The sequence below is a fragment of the Corvus cornix genome, chromosome 3 (genome assembly GCF_000738735.6).
Source record: "Corvus cornix cornix isolate S_Up_H32 chromosome 3, ASM73873v5, whole genome shotgun sequence".
In the NCBI taxonomy this organism is placed as follows: Eukaryota; Metazoa; Chordata; class Aves; order Passeriformes; family Corvidae; genus Corvus; species Corvus cornix.
Window position 1 is genome coordinate 107938039 of NC_047056.1, and position 23033 is coordinate 107961071.

Consider the following 23033-nt stretch of genomic DNA (forward strand, 5'->3'; position numbering starts at 1 on the left):
TTCATGTCAAATACAAAACCAATGGTGAAATCTTACTCCAGCATTAACAGTTGCAGCATCCTGAAATGAAGCACAGTAGCTTGGTTTGCACAATGAAAATTAAATAAAAGCAAGTTATTCTGGCACAAAATGTGCATTGCTGGTCAGTTAACTAGAGTAAAAGGAGCCATCATGTTGCATTATATTGCAGGTGAGATGTGTTCCACAAGCTGAACAACTGAAGTATATTAACAGTTGCTTGCCCACAGTCACTATTGGATATCTCCACACTGATTAGCAAGAATAATCTCATTGTATACTCATTAAAAGAAATTAATCAGTGGAAGACATCTCAACAAAGATGTCCCAAGTTTCTGCACCTTAGACTATAATGAGATTTGAGAGGCATATACAGAAAACAGAACCAGCTTTCTCTGGGCTTCTATCAATGTTTTAAAACCTTAGAGAAAAGCATCCATTACATCATTTACCAAGTGGCTGAATTTGTAAGATGTTAAAAAAATGCTTTTCCACCTCTGCTTTTCTTCTGCTTGCCAAGCTGCCTTTCTGTGCCCCAGCCTGCTTTCTGTGCCTGTCTGTGCTGCCCAGTGCTGCTCACCTCAGCTCACTGCGCTGCTGTCGTCCCCAGGTACGACACCATCACCAACCAGTGGGAGACCATCGCCCCCCTGCCCAAGGCCGTGCACTCGGCCGCGGCCACCGTGTGTGGGGGCAAGATCTACGTCTTCGGAGGGGTGAACGAAGCCGGCCGAGCCGCGGGGGTCTTGCAGTCCTACATCCCTCAGACCAACTCGTGGAGTTTCATAGAGTCACCGATGATTGGTAAGCCTTGCGTGGTGTCAGAGCAAACCTCTGTGCTACAGGTATCTGAATGCCTTTGCAGAAAGCAAAGGAGTTGTGGGGTCGGGGGGATATCCCTATAACATATTGGCAGGAATGCATGGCTACTATACCAGAGAAGCAGTTGTCTGGATCTCCACTGAAGGTAATTGTCACTCATTAATACAGACTAGTTACCAGCTAGAAGTGAAGAGTTCAAAGCAGAGAAGAAAGGAAAGGTATGAACAATTAGACATTTTAGATTAAAACAATCTCCAAGTGCAGTGAAACTTCATGCTGGCATCATGTGTTGCTTCCGTGTGGGTTCACAGCACTGCTCAAGTAGTGGATCATCACTCATGAGTTTGTTAAAACTCACTCATGAGTTTGTTAAAATGTTCCCACTGTGGGAAGTGACAGGCATTCCGAACTGGGATTTATCAGTGGTGTCCACAGGCATATGTGCTTCGGAGGCTGACATCTTCAAGACGTAATTTATTAAAACTGTGGGTTTTAGTTTATCATGCCCTTGAGCTCACCAAACATAAAGAGCAAGATGAGAAACCAAATTTTCCAATGCACCAGCCAATGTCAGAGGTGATGACTTCCTTCCAAAATTAGAACAGTGCTCAGAAGTTTGCAACTTACTTGCTTTCTGTGGCAATTTGCACCCTGAGTGTTTAGGCTGCTTTTGGAAATGAGATTTAGTGTTCAGCTCAGAGAGGATGCTCCTGCAGGCAACAGCTGACCTGGGTCGTGTGCTCTGCACTGGGCTGTGCCAGCCTTCGGTCTGGCTGCACCCAAGTGGCCAAAAAAACAACTCACACACAATCATTGTAGAGAAGCTGCTTTTGGAGTGGTTTGCCTTCACATCTGAGTTCAGAGAGTCATACAGTGGTTTGGGACCCTTAAAGGTCACGTAACCCAAGCAATAAGCAGGGACGTCTTCCACTAATTCAGTTTGCTCAGAGCCCTGTCCAACTTGACCTTGAAGTTTCCAGGGATGGGGTGTCTACTGTCTGTCTGGGCAACCTGTTCCAGTGTTTCAGCATTCTGAACCTTTTAGTCGTGTTGACACTGTGACCTCATTTTTAAAAAATCATCTTCTTTTTACTGAACCTTAGAGCAATAGGAGTAGCAAGTAAGAAGTTATAGGACAGCTGTAAGGTATTCAGGTAAGGCCTAAGCATATTCAGAAACTTAGAATAAGCTGCTCTTTCTGTTGCAGCTTGTTACAATGATCCCGACCCTTTTGCTGGGGTTCCCTGGTAGATCAGGAGACGAGGAGCTGGCGCTCCGTGGCCGCAGCCTGCCCTGCTGAGGATGCCGGCTGCTCCCATGTGCTCTAACACGACGTGACACGCGCAGGATGCGCAGGAAGCGCCCAGCGGGAGGGCGCTAGCCGGCCAAAGGCGTGCTTATGTAAGACAGCAGCACAAACAACCCCACTGCCTGGCTTTTTCCATCACGTGGCTACAGCTATCACTGCTCCTTTAATCCACTGACTGACAGTATGAGGTTTTCCTGGACTCACAGCATACTGCAAAAACGAGTGCATTATGCAAAGTTGTATTCCTATTCCTTACCATAATAGTGCAAGTGCCACAGGAGCTAAGGAGTCTTCCCCTGGGCTCGTTAGGGTCTAGCAAGCATCAACATCATGTGTGTTTAAAAAAAAATCATCTTAACCATCCCAGAGCTGGGTTCTTCACCCATTGTTCTAATAGTTATTTCTTAATAGTACAAAAATACATGAAAGATACTTGTGAAATTAAAAGATGGTATTTATGGTTTTTTTCATTAGTTAAGCTAAAGGCATAAAATATATAATAAAACAATAAAATATATAATAAAACAAGGAGTTCTTTGTTGGGTAATGTATTATGTGAATTTACTTCAAAATAACTTAAAATAACACAGTCTGAAAAATGGCACCCCAGTGGAGAATGTCTGAGAACGTGAACTGATGTGATGCCTGATCTTCACTACAAGGCAGTGGGAATGTTGGAAATACATTTCAATATTTTCAGCTCTACAAAAACCATAGCATCTCCTGTATTTTTAAAGTATCCTCCCAAGAACTGGATGCAGTGCCAGGTACAGTACAGTCTGAAGGAAAGAGGAAGTAGAAGGAGCCTTTTGCAAAATGGAGCTGGGATCAATCCTGTCATGATCACTGCCAGGGTGCCTCTGACAGCCTCAGAGCCTTTTTGTGTTGATTTGTGAATTCCTAAGGTTTACCTCTGAGCTAAGGCAACTGAGATCTCTGATGGTGAGTTGTTACAAAGTCACCCTAGAGATCAGTGAAACCTGTTTGACCTCAAATAGGACAACAGTTTATTTAAAAATGCCTCCAGCATGCTCAGATTTGCAACAGTAGCTGCAGGTATTGAAAGCAGCCAAGGTCTGTGGAGATTTTTAGATGAGTAGCACCTGTCTCAGTTCACTGTGGTATTTTATGATAGTGAGTTGAATGCAGTGTGGCACACGTTTGAAGCCAGCAGATCCATCTCTTTCAAAGCATCACGTGCCAGCCTAACCCACGGCAACACTGGCATCAATCATGGCTCGTGTTTTGTCCAGTCTGTGAAGGTGAAGCAGGCTGGACACTGACATCCTGCCTGTGCACAGGAGATACAGACTGGGGACTGATAGCAAGTCCACACAGCTCAGCCTTTGCTCTCTTCTGCCTGGATTTCTTCTAGGAATATGCAGTGAATTCACTCCCAGTTCCCATTTATTCTTCATGCTCCAGCTGTCAGGAGGTGTTGGGATGTGGATGCCTGTGAGCAGTAGGTCCGACACCAGGCTCACTGACATGCTGCACATGGATGCTGTGGATGCCTTTGGGCAGGTGTTGGTCACACACATCCACATTTGGGGAGGAGAAGGCCTTTCTCAGTGCCCCATCCTTTGCCCTGTGTCAGTCCTTCCCACCTTGGATGGGGCAGATGTTCCTGCAGCAGTGCAGCCCACAGCTGGAAGTTACTGGGATAATGGAGCCTCACGGGGCTTTCACACTGCGTGTTTTTGGTAAACACCAAAACCTTGCACATCTCCTTCTCATGTTTTTAGATGTAAAAACAAAAGTCCTATATGAGTAAGTGAACCCGGGCTACATACTTGCAGCACCTGCCTTTCCATTTCTGGACAAGCTGTCCTATATGGCTGTGCTAAAAATGTATTCCATGCCCAGCTTCCTGAGCTTTGTCTTATTTAACAAGATGGCCAAAGACATGCTGAAGTCAGGGATTCTAAGTAAGCCTAATTACTTGGTCGCTGCCTTTCAGTTCACGTTGTGTCTTCATGACAGGGCACTAAAATATACCTTTTTTTGATGCTCTAAATAGTTAGTGTGGAATTACAAGGTTTTATTAATGTTTCTGGATTGTAAGAAAACCAGTAGTTAATTACCACCGCTATTAAATTTTAAAATCTGGTGAGAACTAGAGAACAGGGATCTAAGTCCTGTGAGTATTTCTGGTTTCTAGCCCAAGTATCTAGTTCCTCACCATACCATTTACTCCTGCAGTGATTTGTCTGACCAAAGTGAGACAATCACAGACCTAAGAATGCAAGACCTATCTAGAAAACAGCACTAGAAGCATCTGTGCATTTTTACTGCACTGTCCCATGGCTTATTTTGGTTAAAATGCATATTAAGAATTTATTTTTTGACTTTACAAGAAAAATCAGATATATGTCTTGGCCCTCTCCCAAGGCCAATAGTTCGGTATTTGTAGGGGAATATGGCTGGCTTTCACCTGAAAGTCCCAAAGCAATGATTGTTTCCTCTCATTCTTCAGTGTATTTTTCTTCCCATGGCCAGTTCTTAGTGTTTTTCACCCTACTAAGCTTGAATTTTTATCTCACCCTTTTCTCCTCTGTATATGCTATGTCCTTCCTGCAGAATGACTTTTTCCACTCCTCAGTGTGTTTCTCCATCTATTCTCTGCCCTCTGCCATGCAAAATCAGTATTTTTGTGTTGCTGTTTATCCAATGTCCTCCTTTTCACTCCTATCTCTCCTTCATCTCCATGGCTGTTCTTTTTCCAACACTCTTCAGTTCATCAACCTCACGCCCGTAAATTTGATGCTAAAGCTGCCCTGCAGTGGCAGGTGGAGACTCCTGCTTTGGCATGGGCCATGCCCCCCACACATACACAAAATGTGGTGTTTGCAAGTGAGGACACTCGACTTTGGGGTCTCCAAGGAGGGTTTGCTCAAGGGTCAGTGGGGAAGCCATAGGGCTGGGTGGCCAGTTGTGTATTTGGGGGAGATCAGCCTGCAGGAGAGTTCAAGCCTGCAGGGTGACATCCAAGCCCTCACTGTTCATGGCAGCAACTTCATCTGGGCCTCACAAGCTGTGTTAAGGATCAGATCACAGTCCCCTGGTTATCCTATACCGTGCCATTCTTGACACTTGTCTGCCGAGTGTTCAAGGAGAGGAAGAGGCACTTACTATTAAAAGCAGGCTTAGTTTGTATTAACCAGACTCCTTTCTCTAATCTGATCCATCAAGTGCATCAACCTCCCCACTGGGCAGCCACACCTGCCAGGAGACAATTTGGTTGGAGTTCTGCCTGGACTGGTGGCACTCCTGCATTTCTTTCTCCCAGTAAAAACGTTTAACTAACTTGGTTATAACAACCTCATTCCGTATGAAGTGCTGCTGCTGTTCATTGCAGTGGCCCTTCAGTCCCTGACCGAGTGCATTACCGAAGGCAGTGGAAGATCTTTGAGCAATCACAGAAGAGAAAGCAGGACTGTGCTGCTTGGCCATGTAATGTAGGGAGAGATGTGAGAGCCACGGACACATCCCAAGCGCAGTCTGACCTTCCTGAGGGGCACAGCAGCACGTTAAATCATCAACCCCACGTGAAGGACACCTCTGGCTCAAGCACTGTCGTGGAGTGCACACTCCTTCCTCCAATGGCCTGTCACAGAATAGAACTACTGGCTTATTTTACTGTAGCAACAGAAAAGGAGAGTGATGTTACCACATTATCCACTTGCAGACATTACCTTTTACCTATTATTTCATTTACATTTATTCTGCCTTCTAATCTCAAGTGTGTTTGCTGACCTCGACAAATCCCATTTAAGATTTTCCAGCCTAAAATGGATTACTATATCCAACAGCCTCCACACTTGAACTTTGGAGAGGAAAGGAGGCTGCTTCTCTGTTTCCATGCTTCCTCTCCCCTCTCCTCCTTTTCTCCGGTATTTCTTTTGAAATACCCAGTGGCCCTGCTGTATCCCACTGAAGCCTCTGACATGTAGAAGCTCATGTTCACACCCAGTAGCATTGTCCACCTCCTCTCCATCCTGCTGCATGAAAAACCAGAAAATGCTTTTGCAAAATTAGGCTCCCCACCAGCTGCCTTGCACTGTGACCATGTTAAGGATTTCAAACAGTGACAGAAATTGGAGACTCCTGAGAGTTTGCATGAGAATACCAAGCCCTGAAAAAGACAACCCCACAGGAATCATGTGGGTTGCACCTGGGATGAAGTAAGGTTAAAGACTGAAGGTAGTCATCCACACCTAAGTATCAGGAATGATGACTTGATGTTCCCAAAATCCTGGTGTCTATGAACAGTTTCTGTCCCCATGGTAACAAAACAAAAATAAAATACACTGTTTCCTCTCTACCTCTCTACCCTCCTCTCTGGAAGGGTGTCCCTCATGTCTTTTTGCCATATCTTCATCAGGAACAAGAGACTTTTCTGTGAACTTCTCCCTTCCTGAAAGAAGCAGCAAATTTTTTTTCTGTTTCTCAGTCTCAGACTTACTTGATACCAATTTATGAAATTATAGCTAAAGACAAAAGCAGTAAAAAGACAACAGATAGGAGATGTATTGAAAAACTGATAAGAATCAAACACAATTACCTCTTAAAAAAGGAAGAAAAAGAATATCAGACTGTCTGCCTATTCAAAAAGGAAAAAAAATGTCACTATAAAAATACCCAAGGGGTTCCCTCTCGTTCTTTAACAAAAAGAAATGTTAAGTCAGTGATTCAGTCCCCTGAGAAGTCACTGTTTCTGCCGTGAGGGAGCCCCAAATAATTTCCCTGTGAGATTTGGGAGCTGAGGGGTTTTTTTAGTGCAAGAGTTTCAATCTCTACAAAACTGTGCTAGTCGGAGAAAAAAACCCAAGAAGAAGTGATAATTAAGTATGGAAAATTTCTGATGAGTGTCTTAAGTGGAAAAAATGTCACATATGCAAGTCTGATTTGGAAAGGGATGCGAGCCGGGTTGTTAGGACAGATAAGCCTTTCTGATGAATTATAGTGGCTTAGTGGCACCGTGAAGAAACTGAATACTCCTTGTTCTATTTTCTGGATGAATTAGTTTCTTCCCATCTGTTCCCAAGGATCAGTGACATTTTCCTAATACAGCCGTGTTTTTTGACATATGCCTGTAGATACTCAGCATAGTAGGAACTCAACTTTAACCCATCACATGGCTTCTGTCTGTTTTCCTGCCGGGTGCTGCATCCCTGTAGGTCCCCCTAGGCACGTGCCAGCATGGAGTGGGATGAACTGAGCCAGACTACCCCATGACCATGCTGGGACAGAAGCAGACAGCACAAAACCATTCCTTTCATTCTAGTTTTACCAGTTCAAATGTCAATTAAGGAGATTATCTCTCTTCTGGAGATGTTCATCAGCTTTTGCTTTACTCCTGTCAAATTCAGTCTCTGTTAAATATTTAATGGAATAAGGTAGTTTTACAAGAACCTCAGCGTTACAATGCATCATGCAAGAGGTAAGCAAATCCCAAAATAAAGCTGCCGCATCTGGTTTAAGCCCATCCTTTTCTGTGTTCCTAAAAGGACACAGTCATAATGCTGTAGATGTGGAAGGAACATACTAACCCCTTCAGTGTTATGCACCGGCTGTTATCAGAGATGTAAGAGCACAGTGAAGATGGTATCGCACCTCCTCTCCAGCTTCTGCCCCTGGGTCCGCTTTGGAGGAGGTTGCAGGGGCTTGAAACCAGCAGGACTGTGTCCAGTCTGATTCCCTGTTGGAGGTGCAGGGGGATCAACCTTTCCTGAGCATATGAAAATGCAGATTTTGGAAAGGCTTTAACTTACAGCTGTGAGTAGAGAATTTTTATGTGTCTCCTGACCCCAGGATGGCCTCCCAGGAAACATCACACCCCAAAGGGCTGAGGCTCGTGCTTCTTAGAGAACTGCTTGTGAGGCTTATTTTAACTCAAAGCAATGCATTTTCCCATCTTTTGTTCCTAGACACTGCTGATTGGTTTTGCAGAAATGTTGATTAAAAAAAACTGTATCTCATCAAGACAGACATCATCATGAGAAATTTCAGCCCAACTGGCTCATATTTAATAATGTGCATATGGCATGCTAGCAGCATAAGGGACAAGCCAACTAATTAGATTAGAATTATTTTATTCAATAATTTATGATTAGTTTTACTAATATTTCTAATAATGCCGCAGCTAACAAGAATTTTAAGGCGTCCTCAGAAAATCTGATTGAACTTGACTCAGGATGAGAGAGTTGCTTAATTTCAAACTCCCAACCTCACACAGTTTGTTGCTAAATTACAGGACTGCTTGGAGATACACACACATCTGAAAATAAAAATGCAAGTGAATTTATGAGACAGATAAAAGTGAAAAAGAAATCAGGTCTCACAAGATCTTTTGGAAGTGTGGGTGACCTTCGCACAAGCAAAAGCACAATATAAAAGAGTATCAATTACTGGATATTATTTGGGGGTGTCTCTGTGCTGTGGGTTTCTGCTGTATTTAGCTGCTGCACAGACATGGGAAGCATCTGAGCTAAAACTTGCAGCAATTCAAAATTCTGAACCAATTTGACATCTTAACTTCATATGTAACTGTGGAACTTTCATGGTGACTCCATCCCATTGGGGGATGAAGAAGTGATGAACTTTAGAAGTGCCTTTGAGAACTTTGAGAGAGGAGAACAAAACCAGGAAAGGTTTCCTCATTTTTCTTCCCTAGCCTTGGAGGTTTAGAGAAACGTGACTTATCTATAAATAAGGGGAATGTATAAATAAAAAAACAGTCTCCAAACCTGAGCCTAAAACTGATCTCAGTGTTGCTTTCCATTGACAGATAACAAATATGCTCCTGCAGTCACTCTCAATGGGTTCATCTTTATTCTTGGAGGAGCTTATGCACGAGCAACCACCATCTATGACCCAGAGAAAGGCAATATTAAAGCAGGTCCCAACATGAACCACTCCAGGCAGTTCTGCAGGTGAGAAAAACCATTAAAATGGAATTACCGGTGCCTTAACATTTTCTGTTGATAAATAAGCTACTACAAATGAAGGGGAGAGGGGAAGGGAGGTGTGAACCACTTGGGGGTTTTCCTCATCTCTTTTCTGTACGTGTTCAGGCACACAGCATTTCCCAAAGTGTACATTCAGCAGTCTGTTGTGGTTCACGTCTCCTCACGTTCAGGCACGATGGATCACGGGGAGGGATGTGTGTTGGGCTCCTCCAGTGATTACAGGAATGCTGTTCTCCTCAGTTTGCCATGTGCAACTACAGGATGATAAATACCCTCTGTAGGAGAGACCACCATAATGTGGAACATGTTTTTGCTAACCAGCTAAAAGATCCCTGAATGAAAAAGAATACTGAGTAAGCACCACACACCGATATTAATTACTATTATTTATTAGGTGCTTTTGATTGCTTTTCGGGCTCGCTTCCCTGATCGTGGTCACAAGCTGAACAAATTTCACAAATTGTCTGACAAAAATAAAACTTGGCAGCCATTGCAGGTACTGGCAGCACTTAAAGTCCTTTTAAATAGTTTTACATGGCTGCTACTGAAAGACGGGCTTGTTTTGGGCTGTGCACAGCCAGCCCTTCACAGAGCAGATTTCCATGCTGGGGAAGAGCTGAGCTGTTGATTTCCCTGGAAAAGCCACTGCTGGTCTCCAGACACTGCCACAGGCACCAGGTGAGGGTTTGTTATCCATGTTTGACGCAGCAGCATTCTGAGGCACTGAGCCAAGCCAGGGCAGAGGCGATATGCCAGACAATGTCCTGACAAAACCCTGGCTGGGGAGGGAGGAAGAGCAGCAATGGGGCAGCAGCAGGGCCCACAGCAGACGCACATCTTGCAAATATTCAGCCAACTGCACCTTGCTCCAGGGGTGTCCCTGGCCCCCATGCTACAGTTGGAAAACACCTCCATGTTTTAACTTGGATTTAGCCTTTCACTTCGATGCAGATGAGAAAATGCCTTTTAAGAAATCATGCTCGGTTTTTCTCTTTTTGCTGTTTTTTTTCTCATTTCCACCTTTTTTCCCTTCCTTTTATTAATTTAAGGGGCGCCCTCTCTTGGCTGCTGGAGCTGATACTGCTGTAAGCAAAGGGGTCAGAGCATCAGCTCCATCCCAGTGGCTGCTGCCCTGTTCCCCTGCTCTAAGGACACATCCTCCCAGTCCCTCCACTCTAGCAGGAGGCGAAGCAGGATGAGGAGTGCCATGGTCAGGCAGCATATAATGATATTTTTCTCCTGAAAACCAGAAATAACAGGTACAATACCGCTCAGGATCAGAGCCCTAAGAAGTAAAATGAAACATCAGGAACTTGGACATTTGATACATTCCTGCATCTTCCCATCCATCATAGAGAGGGATGAGGTGCTCTTTGAACATCTTGGGTTTGTAAAAAGTAACAAACATCTGGTAAATATACAAGAGAAATTGCATGGCTGATTCCAGCTGCTGGCTGAGCACCTCACCTGAAAACTTCCCAGGGTTTCTAACATGAAGGGATGCTTTGCTCTGCACCCTGCAGAACAGAAGGACCAAGGAAAGTGAACTGGTGACCTAAATATTCTCTAGTGCTTAGGCGCCATAATATACTGGCTTTGTTTAAGTAGAATTTGCCATCTGTCTGTAAAAAGTAAATTCAAGCTTTTAGATTGTTTTCTAATGCCTAAAGCAACAGTGGACAGGAAACCTACATTTATATATGGTCACCAAAAAAAAGTAGATATAATTGGAAGCAAAAAAGGCACCATTTCAAAGATTTTGAATGTCCTGGGAAACAGTCAAGGAAAAATATTTCAGCCTAAAGGACTTGTAAAGCCTGTGACAAAACCTAAATAAAGCAGAATGTATGGAAATAGGAAAGATGGGGGCTCAGCAGTTACAAATAGGTTAAAAAACCTGCTGCTGCTACAAGGAGGCTGAGGGAACCAGTGCTGAGGGCTAATAGGGGTAAAAAGAAAGGCACTTTAAATCTTTGGGGATCAGATTTGTAATTTTAATCAGTTATAAAACCACTGCTGATGAGACTGATGAGGTAGCAAAGTAAAATACAGACTGATTGGGTGGGTGTTTCTCATCTGTATTTGGAGGGGAACAAGGAGGTTCAGTTCCATGTTCTGCTGTAAGGGACCGAAAACAGTCACTGTTGGCAGCAAGGAAAGATGGGAACCCTGAAATTATATTCTCAGATCCAGCAACCCAGCTGTCTTAGACACAGGTGTCTTTAGAGATTTCATTGAGAAGCTGATTGAACCACTAATGTTGATTTTTAATAACTTTTCAAGTTGAGGATGGATCAGGGCACTGGCAAAGTATTTCCATATTTTGAAAAGGTGAAAAGGAGAATTTCAGTGCAGCAATTAATTTTGCAAAGTACCAGCATCAAGCTAAGTGGTCTCACTTAGCCTCATGTTGGTCCTCTGCAAAATACCAGAGTGGTTAATTTGGGATTTCATCAACAAATAACTAGATGCTAATAAAATAATGAGCATCAATCAATGCACTTTTCTGGAAAATGAGGCTTGTTAAACCAGCCTGTTGTCATAGAATCATTTAGGTTTGAAAAGACCTTTGGGGTCCTCGAATCCAACCATAAACCTGACACTGCTAAGTTCACCAAAGGTGTTGGGAAGCCTGGTTCTTTGTTTTGGTTTGTAATACAACACGCCTGGCTGCTAAAGACAACTGTGACGCTGTAATATACTGCAATTTCTCCAAGGTATTTGGCTGGCATTATATGGAATTAACAAGGCGCACAGCACAGAGATTGAATCTGCTTCAATGACAGATCTCAAAATGTAGTTGTTAATGAGAAGATATCATTGAGCAAGGCCACTGGTAGCAAGCATTTCTTCTTCTTCAATGCTATTTAATACATCTACCAATAATCCAGGTAATAGAAAATCTCTCCTGATAAAGGCTGCAGGTGGCATAACACTTTCTGGGTACAAAATATTACAGAAGGAGCTATTTTAGCAGTTACCTGAGTATCTGAGTTGTACTGTCTCAAGCTAGCAGTGGTATTTTAAATACAAAGTAAGACATGGAGGAAGCACACTCTTAGCAGCCCAGCTCCCTTGGAAAGCCAGGCTCTCAAAGGAGGACATAAAGGAGATCACTCAGAGCAGCACAACATGAGCTCGCATCACAGTGCTCTGGATAAAAGGTCAGTGCAATATTGGAGATATAAAATGAGCCCTAACACCAAAATGAAAACAAGCTGAAGCTGGGGAGAGTGAGTGCTGCTACATACAGTGCTGGAGAGACGAGTGCAGGTCCTGGGTCCTGCATCAACATGTGGAAATAGCAGCAGAAGTTCAAAGGGAAGCTGCCAAAATGACCCCAGATTGCAAATCAAACCTTTGACATGAAACTCAAGGAGCTTATCAAAAAAAGGCTGAGAGGTGACTTGATCACTGGGAGCAAATGGAGAAGCTTTCAGTCTTGCAGACAAAGGCATAGCAGGTTACAAGGGCTGGAAAGTCAAGTTACACATCTTGGCCTCAAAGTGAAGCACTTTCCCAACAGCAAGGATAATTAAACAGAGAAGCAGCAAGGGAGGGGGTGAACTCACCAACACTCGCTGTTTTTAAGAGGAGATTAGATACGTTTCCAGGAGAGATGCTGCCTGGGGAAATGTCCATGGCCTGCGTATACACAAGCTCAGATTAACTAAGCACAGAGGTCCCTTCTGACCTTAGTCTGTGAATCTATAAATTCCTCATTCTACTCATTAGCATGGATCACAAAAAAACATGGTTTAAAAGCAGCAACATAAACAACTTAAAAATTAACTGCATGCTATTGATCTCCTCTCACCAGGAATCACTCGATACTGAATTTGCTGGGAAAAATCTTGACCGCATCACTTTTATTTTTATCTGCTTTGTTTCTACATGTTAGTGATGAGGGAGCATGATAGCCTCGAGCAGAGGGAAAAGAAATGTGTGTGACATTCCCTGCCTGTGAAAAATTAAAGGTCCGTTCAAATGGTTTCAATATCAAGTTAAATTACTTTTAATGAAAAATGAAAAATAAATGGTTTGGGTCTCCAGCTCACAATCAACAGAAGAGCAAATTGAGGATCATTTTCAGATAAGCCCAGCCTGATGGAAGTCAATAAGAAATTCATGCTCATGTAGAATTAACCCTCTGAAAGATGGTGCTAAATGAAAAAAGAGCTATAATAGGCCTGAAGTGTTTTAAAATTCACTGAGAGGTTAAACACCTTCCACACAACAGGTGAGGGACATACTTGACATTTCCAAAACATCAGGCAAGTGTGAGCTTTTTGCCACACAAACCCCATCTCAGTTTGGCAGCCCCTATTCATTTGCAGGATCTTGAGATGGTGAACAGCAGCCAACAGGAAGGAAAAGCCAGGATGAGATGATCCCACCTCGCTCTGCCAGACACCTCCCTCCAAAAAGACTTGCAGATATCCCTCCCTTTCAGTGTGGCAAGGCCTCCCTTTGCAGGCGGGAGTTCTCCCTTCCTGCAGTGCCCTTCAAGCGTTTATTTTTCCACAAGTGAAAAGAATACCAAATACATTCCTGTGCATGATTAAAAATTCCATATTCTGCTTGCTTAGGATGCAGGCAGCGTGCAAACAGGCTTGTGCTGCAGAGAGCCTCCACGGGGCAACAGCGGCAGCATGGTGGTGCCAGCAATAATTCCAGAGAAGCTAATTTAGTACCAGCAATTCCCAACAGACACCAGAAAAGCATTTTCTTCCTCCTCCCATGACTGCTAACCAGTAAGATTTATTAGATGGTTCTCCTGAATGGAAATCTTTAATAAAACTTTGACTCAGGCTGAACAGCACAAAACCAGGGTCAGTTTGGGGATTATTTTATCCCCCCCTTCCCCCCCACCTCCCCCTGCCTCTTCTTTTCAAGTTAGGCCTTGTTCTTGAACAGCAAAGCATGGTGTCTCCTGTGCTGACCTGCCGGGCGTTGCTGACCTACAACACCAGCTACCGCCTCCCCAGGCTGGCTCATTTCATCCTTGCAAAGTTCATGACAACTCCAGGCACTGAAAGGGGTTGGCCATGTGCTTCCCAAGCCTACAGACAGGAAGGCTGGTGTGTTCAGCCAGCAGCATTTGCAGCTGGAGGTGTTTGTAGTCCAGAAGGTAAAACAAAATCTTCCAGCATATCTGGAAGGAGACATAGGTGTGGGGCCATCCTCCACAGATAGCAGTGAGAACTGCTGCACCAGACTACTGGCAACAACTTCTGTAGGAGCTGATGACATGAAGGATTGTGGTGGGCATTAAAGCATAACAATATAGACAGAGCACTCAGGCCATTACTGATGTGCTGTGGACTTCGGAGTAAAATACTGCTGGTTTTCAGCAAAAGTAACGATGCCACATGATGGTTTTGGATCATTAGCAAGGGAAAGTGCTCGCAGAGCAGGCGAGAATATAACTGGAGCTTGGCCAAAATACCCACACTAATAATCCTGCTCCAAGAAGGGGCATGATATCCTCCTAATTGACCATGACTAATCTGGACCCTCATTTATCCATCTCATTGTAAAGATGACACTTCTGGCAGCATGACACGGCCACCCGAGCTCGAGCCTTCTCTGACATAACCTGGCTGCCAGTGCGGCCGCTCTCGGCGCCGGGGGCTGTCAGCACTGCCACCAAACAGGGGACAGAGCCTTGGCTCCTTGACTGCCACCACCCATGGACACAGTGCCAGCAATGCCTTTTTCTCCAGCACCACAAACTACCATGCAAGTGTCTCAGAAAGGTCCCTGGTTTAAAAGAAAGCTTAAGGGGCACTTGCAGCTCTGCCTGGCACTGCCCAGAGCTACAGCCCGCAGGGGCTGGGACCCTGGAGGCTTCCCTGGTCCTAAAGCCAACTCCATCCAGTCAATGAGCATCCTGGAATCACACAATGTCCTGAGCTGGAAGGGATGCACAAGGATCATCAAGTCCAACTCCTGTCCCTGCACAGGACAACCCCAAGAATCCCACTAGCGTAATTCAGTTCCACCTCCAGTAAAGCCCTCCTGAAATCTTAGGGCAGGAAGGAAATTCATCCACTAATAAATGCAGGGATATTTTTTTCTTCTTTTAAGCAGATCCTGTGTCAACCTAACTGATAATACTCAATAATGTTTGTGGAACTGCTCCAAATAAATGAGTGTGTGCTTGTGCATGCGTAGCCAAGAGTGAGCAGAGAGAAGAGCATTGTTTGAGGCCTCAGAAGACACTAAGTTTCAGTCAGTCAAAACAATACACTAATTCAGCTGTTTCAAATCTTTTGCAACCCTGAGAGTTACAAGACAGAATTTTTTAAAATTATTTTTTAACGTTTCCTGATGAGGCTGATGTGATCCTTAGGACTGAGCAATAATAAACAAAACTAACATTCCTTGTAGTCCCGTTGCTTGATGGTATGTCCAGCATATCACTGGAAGAGGGAAGTGCTGGAGCAAGAGCACCCAGGCATTCACCTCTCAAACATACAGAAAAAAAACCAGTGAAATCCTCCACTTCCAAAGCTTACTGCCCATCAGGAGACTTTCATCTTCCCACTCTACTCAGCTCTTGCCAGGCAGCACTTCTGGTTCCCACAGTTCAAAAAAGACAGACAGACTGGAGGGGGTCCAGAGGAAGGTCGTGAAGATGATCAAAGGGCTAGAGGTTTTCAAGGTGTGATTGGACAGGATGCAAGATAATATCATCTAGTGTCCCTTTCCCACAAAAGGTTGGACCACATAGATGATCTTCCAAGGTTCCCTCCTGCCTGGGCTGTTCCATCATTTTTTTGGTTCAGTGATTCAGTTTGTCCATCAAGTCTTTTAACAGGCAGCTGTCAGAGAGGGACCTTCTCTGCCATTTGCTCAGACTGGGCAAGGAGTGAGAGGTGGATAGGCAGGGAAGAGAGGCAAAGGGTGTTTAGATTACACAAGCACACCAGTCATGGACAGCCAGGTCCCCACCAGCCCTTGGCACACCTCAGCCTTATTGGGATTTTCCTGGGAGCGTGATCCAGAGCTTCGTGGACGCCAGCAGATGGATCAGATGACCTGTGGCAGTGTCAGGGGACAGTCACAGCATGACCTTTTGACACTGAGCATTCGGGAAATGAAGGATGCCCAGGCACCTCAGGAGAATCAGTCACAGGACAGGAGAAGCCTCTCTAGTGAGCAGCAGTAATTACCTGCAGAGTAGAAAGCTGGGTCATTCGTTAGTCTGCACAGCGATAATTCGCTGAAACTAAGGTTTTTGGAAGGAGTGGCTGAAGTGATCTGGGTTTGGATACCCATAACCTTCACCCTGGGCATTCTGCTGGAAAGGTGGAGGTCTGGCTGCTCCACAGCCAAGGAAGTCACTGCCCCAAAGCCACCAGAGGGTTTGTGTCCCTGCAGCAAGGCTCTGTGCCACAGAGCTTCCTTCCTTCCTTCCCAGGCTCTGACAGCCTGTAATCATTTTATCTCTCAGGATTAATGGCACCAAGCAATAAACTCGTATCCTAATTATTGTAATTCTTTCTTTGTATGTCAGCCTTGGTAACGATGTTTTTACAGCTGATGGGATGGAAGGGAGGGGAGAAACGAAATATTGTCACAGTAATGAAGAAAGAGCAATGAGCATACGCCTTTCCACTCACTTTTCTGAAGGTTTTAGAACCCACTTGAGTTTTCTATTCCCTAAGGTCCCAGAAATTAGTGATGATTGTCCTAATACTGCAAAGTAGCAGCAATCTAGGATTAAATTCCTAATTATCTTAAGCACCTACCTGCCACTTTAGCCCCAGAGATGCCTGAATGTCTCCAAAGTCCCCTGCACATTTAAGTACCCACTGTGTGCTCAGAACTGCCTACTTCTTCATGGCAGGAGCAGCTCACTGCTTTGCTTAACCTCAGGCATGACTCACAAGCTAAGCATTATGCCAGCCTTATCTACGGGAATTGCATACGGAGGGAGCAGAAGCTGCTCTAATCACCATTTAAAATTCATAGTCTTCCAGAGGGTGGAATTCAGCATCCATTTCTTCCCCACTGTATTAGCACCATGATGGGAAGGTACAGGATTGAGCTGCTTGTCCCAGGTGCTGGGCAGGAATTCTTTCCAGGGCTGTAGCCCAGGTTCCAGAGAATAAGGGCAGCACTTGCCCACTCACTGTAACCCCAAATCCAGAGCATGGGCTGGGGAGGAGCCCAGACCCAGATCATTTTGGGAAAGTTTCCTTGGCTGCTCAGCTGCTCTGTGGTGGCAGCAGCTCTGGCTCAGAGTAGTTCCTACTAAACATGCCACAGAGAAGATTTCACTAGAAGGAATGTGGGTGGCTAAGATGTGACACAAGAATTTGTGAAGTACCCACGTCCCTGTTTAGAGACCTAACGTGAGATGCCCGAGGGGATACCGGCACTTAAGGCCAGGTTTCAGCTGTGCAGCAGAGCCAGCAAGGAAGGGCTGGTGGCTGCTTGGCTCCTGTTCCCATGGTCACCTGTAGAGTCTTCCCTCTGGTCATTCCATTCTTCCCATCCAGATCAAAAGCTCCATACCGAGGAATTTCATTGGTTAATGAGCAGTGAGTGGTAGACCAGCTCCATATGTCGGTGGTGACTGAGGACTGGGACCCTCTCTGTGTTGGTGTGAGGTGCTGCTATGTACACCAGCATGTCCACACCAGTAGATTAAAACTAAGGCCATTCATGGGCAGCAGACCTTGATCATCAGCACTGATGGAACCAGCCCCAGACTCTGTGCTCCATACTAATATTTGTTTCAATTGCCCATTATTGATAGTTCTGAAGACAGATCTTTCTTGGGGATCTTTTGGAGTTTGTTTCATTTTCCCCACTTAACCCAAAAAAATTGATAAATTAACCCATTTAATTTTTATTTCTTTTTTGCATGAAGCATTGTTTAGGAGGGCTGTTTTAATTAGTAATCAGCATTTCATTAGAGAACCAAGGTAGCAGAGCTGCTTTGTACCACAGTCCATTTCTGACACTGGACCCTCTTCCACATCCCAAACCATATCCCAAACAAAGAAGCTTCCATCTTCTTCAACTTCACAATCCAGGGGAAAAAAAAAAAAAAGTGAAACAAAACCAGCGACCACTGCCCCAGGGCCTCATCTCTCAACTGCTCATTTCAGCAGCCCCTCCACCACATCAGGAGCCTGGGGTAGGACAATCCTTCCCCCTCCCCTCCTCAGGCCAGATTTTGCAAGCTGTAATTCCCAGCCTGCCTAAATAGTAACTTGTTCCTGTCCAGAAATGGACCTCCCACCCCTCAGCAAATATCCTGAGTCTGAAACTGTGGTTTAATTTGCACATTTGTCTGATTTACTGGGTTGGCCGGTCCTGCCACCTCTGCCTTCTCCTGGCATAGGGACTGAGCCTTGGCAGGAGTTCCTGCCAGGCAGTGCCTCTCTGCCACCAGCTCTGGCTCCTTTGGAGGTGGGCTCCTTCTCTTTCAAAGCCATCTTTCAGGATGACATTTGCTTTACTCAAGTCCTTCCCCATTTCTCCCTGACGTTTGAAAAATAATTACCCGTGGTTCAGTAAGTTCATTAGCAAACTCCCTCAGGACCCTGGGCTATGCATCATCCAACCCTGCTGATTTGTGGATAGGCTCTAATCAAGTGTTTCAAGTCTCTCTCTCTCCTTCCTCCTCCCTTCAGATTAACAGTTATTTTGACAAGATTCTCATTATTTCCTATTTCCTGGCAGTACCCAGGGACTAGGCTTATTTGAGTCCTCACTGTTGTCATTGTGAGTTTATTTTTAACCTCAGGCTCTGCTTCTCCACAAGGACATCAGAGCCTTGTGTTCTTCAGAAGCACGTGGCTTTGTTGGTGCCATTTTAGTCTCAGTTCATCCTGTGTCTTCCAGCGCTCTCTGGCTTTTGCCTTTATCATTTTTTATCTTTCCTCTTCCCCCTACTTCAAAATTAGCCATATGAAATTACTTTGCTTTTACCAAGCCTAGAGGAGCACTACACTTCACCTTCTAGGCCACCTTCTTGGTTGCAATTAATTTCTCATCTTCCCCTCCCTCCTTTTCTCCCTGCTATCCTTTGGCAGGTACATACTCTCCAAGTCTCCATTTTCCTTCCCAACACAATTATTCACCAGCTGCTCTCAGAACACACCTGGCCACCAGAAAAGCCACAGCCAACCCCATCCATCTTAAGAACATCTTTTAAATCAACTTGGAAGGCAAATTTGGGCTTCCTGGCAGATGGAAAACAGAGACACCCCCAGTTTTGGGTTCCCCATCACGCAGTGGGAAGGCAGCATGGGGCACATGGCAGCCTTCTTTTGCTTTTCCCACCCAGATGCCTCTGCCATGCTCTGCCATTTCCAAATGCACATGTGGGAGCCCAGCCCCATCTTCATCAGCCCAAAGCAGTGTCCTGCCCTGTGCACGACTGCTGGAGAGGCCAAGGTGTAAAGTGGAAGGAAGAGGAAGAGATGAGGCTGAGGGGCAATTTCTCTTTCAAATACCTTCCTTACCTCTGCAACTTCCCTCTTACAGGAGCCTATGGACCATGGGATTAGCCCAGCCCCATTATTCTTGATTTACAAGAGATACCTGAAGTCAAACACTTTCACTTTAAGGAAGCAGTAAGGTCTCTTGTCTGCAGCCATTCCCTCAGCTGCACAGCCCCAACTCTCAGATCTGTGTGCCCCAGATCCACTTTCCCATGGACAACTCTGGGAACATGGACAACAAAGTCAGCAGGACCTCCAGGCCCCCATGCCAAGGCATGACTACAGAAAGGGCTGAAGCAACAGAACATATTTTGAAGGTTTTTACCCCGCACCATTTTGCAGCATCCACTGACAATTAAAGGAGTAACTTGAAGCAAGAGCTTATTCCAGCTGAGGTGGTGGGAACCCCAAATTGCTTGGATTGGTTTTGCATGTGCAAAGTATTACAGGGACACACCACCCTGCTGGTTTTGCTGCAGATCCCTTGTGTGGGTTGGAGAAACATCTTACTTGGACTTTCATCTGTTGTTTACATTAGAGACAACAGTTACCTACCTGGTAGGAACACAAAAAGGATTAATTTGGGGGAGAGAAAGGGAGAGGGAAGAGAAGGGCCCACACAGCTTTATACAGATAGGAACAAAAGGTGTATTCATTGTTTACCTCTTGTTACAAAAGATTAGGTTTGTTTTAAGCCTAAAAAGAAAATTGTTCAGTAAGACAACTAACTGAATCTAACTTTTTTTTGAAAAACACAGTGCTGTGGTTCTGGATGGAAAAATCTATGCCACTGGTGGGATCGTCAGCAGCGAAGGACCTGCCCTGGGAAACATGGAAGCCTATGACCCTAAAACAAATACGTGGACACTTCTACCAAATATGCCCTGCCCTGTTTTCCGACACGGCTGCGTAGCAATCAAGAAGTACATTCAGAGCGGCTGATGTTCCCCAGGAGTTGGATGGAGACCTGTTTGTACCTGTTGAAAGCAGGCAAGAGGAATACAATTATTAAAGGAACAAAAGCAGCAAAGCCAGCCAGTGAACATATTGCTCTAAAGTCTTGAATAGTGTCTACATTGAATGTAGAAAAATCATCCTCACCTTTTGGTGAACAAGGAGCAGAGAGCTCCGTGCTATGTAAGATATTGTAACTTAATAATGCAAGGGTGTCACTAGATGTTATAGTGGCACTTGTTCTGGACATCGGCTTTTGGTCAACCCAGGTGCAATAGAATTTCTCATATTTTTTAAGCTGGGGAGGACAGGAAAAAAATAATCTGCATTTTACTTTAGAGCTCAAGCTTGATTCTTAAAATAACCATGCAGATTAGTTTTACTATTACACTTTAGGCATCAATCTATTTGAAAGGTCAAAGTGTCCTTACCACTTTGATTCCTACATTTGTTTTTAATACATGCTTTTCAATACCAATGACTGGGAGAAATCTTGTGTGACAGATGGCTTACGTTGATGTCAGTCTTCCATCAGATCAAACAAAACTTTCAGTTCTCTAGAGAAGAGCCCAAAAGCAGGGTGAGGTGGGGACTGGGGAGAAGAACAACAGCCATTGGTAATAAATTCCATGTAAAATGATGAAAAAAAAAGGTCTGTTGGGCTGGATGAGTTTCTGCTCCTGGTGATTCTCATGTGGACACGTGTGGCTGTGCCCACAGTGGGGGTGGGGGGCTTCTAAACCTTTTCCTCTGGGTTTCTGCTGATGCACTTGGCAGTGCTCGATTCCCACAGTGCAAAACGGAAACAGTTTGGATTCCAGAGGCGTTCTCCTGATAAACCCACTCTTCACTCCTGGCTGGAATCGCAGTAAAACGCACAGCATAGTGTGGGTTTGCCACATGTTTATCCAACACAGAAGATGCTTCCTGGGGCTGCGCACTCATTTTTGGCTCTCAACCAAAATTCCTTACGTTGGGATACACGCCACTATCTTTTATGTAAAGTCTGAGAAGTTTTTTATTTTACTTTATTTTTCAAGTTCCTTCCCTAGGTGTGGAAGCCTTATACTTCTTATTTACAGATTTTAAACACAAATTTAAAGCCCATGGTAGAAAAATGCATAGACTTAAGCCCAGTGTAAGAGACTTCAAATTATTGCTATGTAGAGTTGTAAGTATATGCACAGCACAGGGGTTATATTTTTATATATATTAAAATATTGTCTATCCAGAGAGCATTGTGATGTGGAAATTCTTTATAAATTTATACATAAAAGGAACAAATGGGAGATGGACCGGGTAACATAGAGGGGGCAGGGGAAAGAATCTTAAAATTCACCAGTAGGAAGTAACCCCAAGCTAAGGATTGTCTGATTTCCCTCCAAGTAGAGGAAAAAAAGTTGCCATACTTGCCTTTGCAGACTCAAATCCCAAATGCCATAGCTGTAATTCAAGAAGGAGGGTCCTGTACAGGGTGTGGGTAAGATCTTGCATTCAATATCTAGTTGAATTTCATACCAAATACAGTAGCCTTTTTATACGGAGGGAGGTCTGCCTACAGCTTTGGGGAAATCAATACAGATGGTTAGCTAATCATCTTATTTTATTAATAATCATTTATAAAATAAAATAAAAAGAAATTTGTATCTTGCAGTATTAAAAGAAAATGTGCTCGAGTCAGCTGAGTCAAGCTATAGGGTGACTCAAGCCTCTCATTTTGACAGTGAGGTTCCAGCCTTTGTTATGCAGTTGTTTTATTTATTCTTTAAAGAAAAGAAAAATAATAAGCACAACAAAATTATATACTAGTATGTCATTTAAAGTATTTATGTCAAACAGGGTGCAAGTGTGAACCTAAAGATTGGAGCACAAGTTTCTAACTGCCTGAGGCAGGACTAATTTTAGTGTTGGTGTGTGTCTACCTCCAAAGGAGGTGCTACCTGTCAACAAGACTGAAACACATTCGACATTTCCAATTTAGCTTATTTCTTCATTTCTCACACTGGAACAAAACTGGCTATTTCTGTGAATAATATTAAAAACAGGGTTATCTGTAATGGTATTGTATATAGTTTATGTTTACTGTTAAGTTCTTGTTATATTATAATAAATATATTTATAGATCTAGATTCAGTATCCAGATTGGATTAATTTTGTCATGACTGATCAAGAAAAAACACTGCACAAATGGGGACTTGATGTTTCAAACCCAGCCAGGAATAAAAATTTATTCATTCCATCCAACTAGTTTCTCTTGCAAATCCAAAAATTTATTGCTAATACTTAAATGCTCAGAAGCTTCCAAAGTACTTTCATTCTCATTTCAGAAAAACTTTCTTAGAATTAATTTCAGATTTTATTCAGCAAGAGTGGTTTTTGTTCATCTATTTTCCCAAACGTACTATTAAGTAAAGAACAAAAAGGCTCAAGGTAGTTTAGGAAATTATCTTGAAAAAAAAACAAAAAACAAAACACTGATAAACAGCTTTTTTA

The 23033-nt window shown here is 44.0% G+C and overlaps 1 protein-coding gene across 4 annotated transcripts in view; it reads left to right on the forward strand.

Annotated features, from left to right (window-relative positions):
- Window positions 1–22669, forward strand: part of KLHL29 (kelch like family member 29) — a 392793-nt gene extending 370124 nt beyond the window's left edge. For 3 of the 4 annotated variants that reach the window (XM_039569128.1, XM_039569130.1, XM_039569129.1), the window contains 3 exons: window positions 629–822; window positions 8940–9084; window positions 20345–22669. In XM_039569128.1, the coding sequence (XP_039425062.1) occupies window positions 629–822; window positions 8940–9084; window positions 20345–20528 (523 nt within the window). In that variant the 3' untranslated portion in view covers window positions 20529–22669. The remainder of the gene's footprint in view (window positions 1–628; window positions 823–8939; window positions 9085–20344) is intronic. The other variant, XM_039569131.1, reaches the window with a different exon arrangement.
- The last annotated feature ends 364 nt before the right edge of the window (window positions 22670–23033 follow it).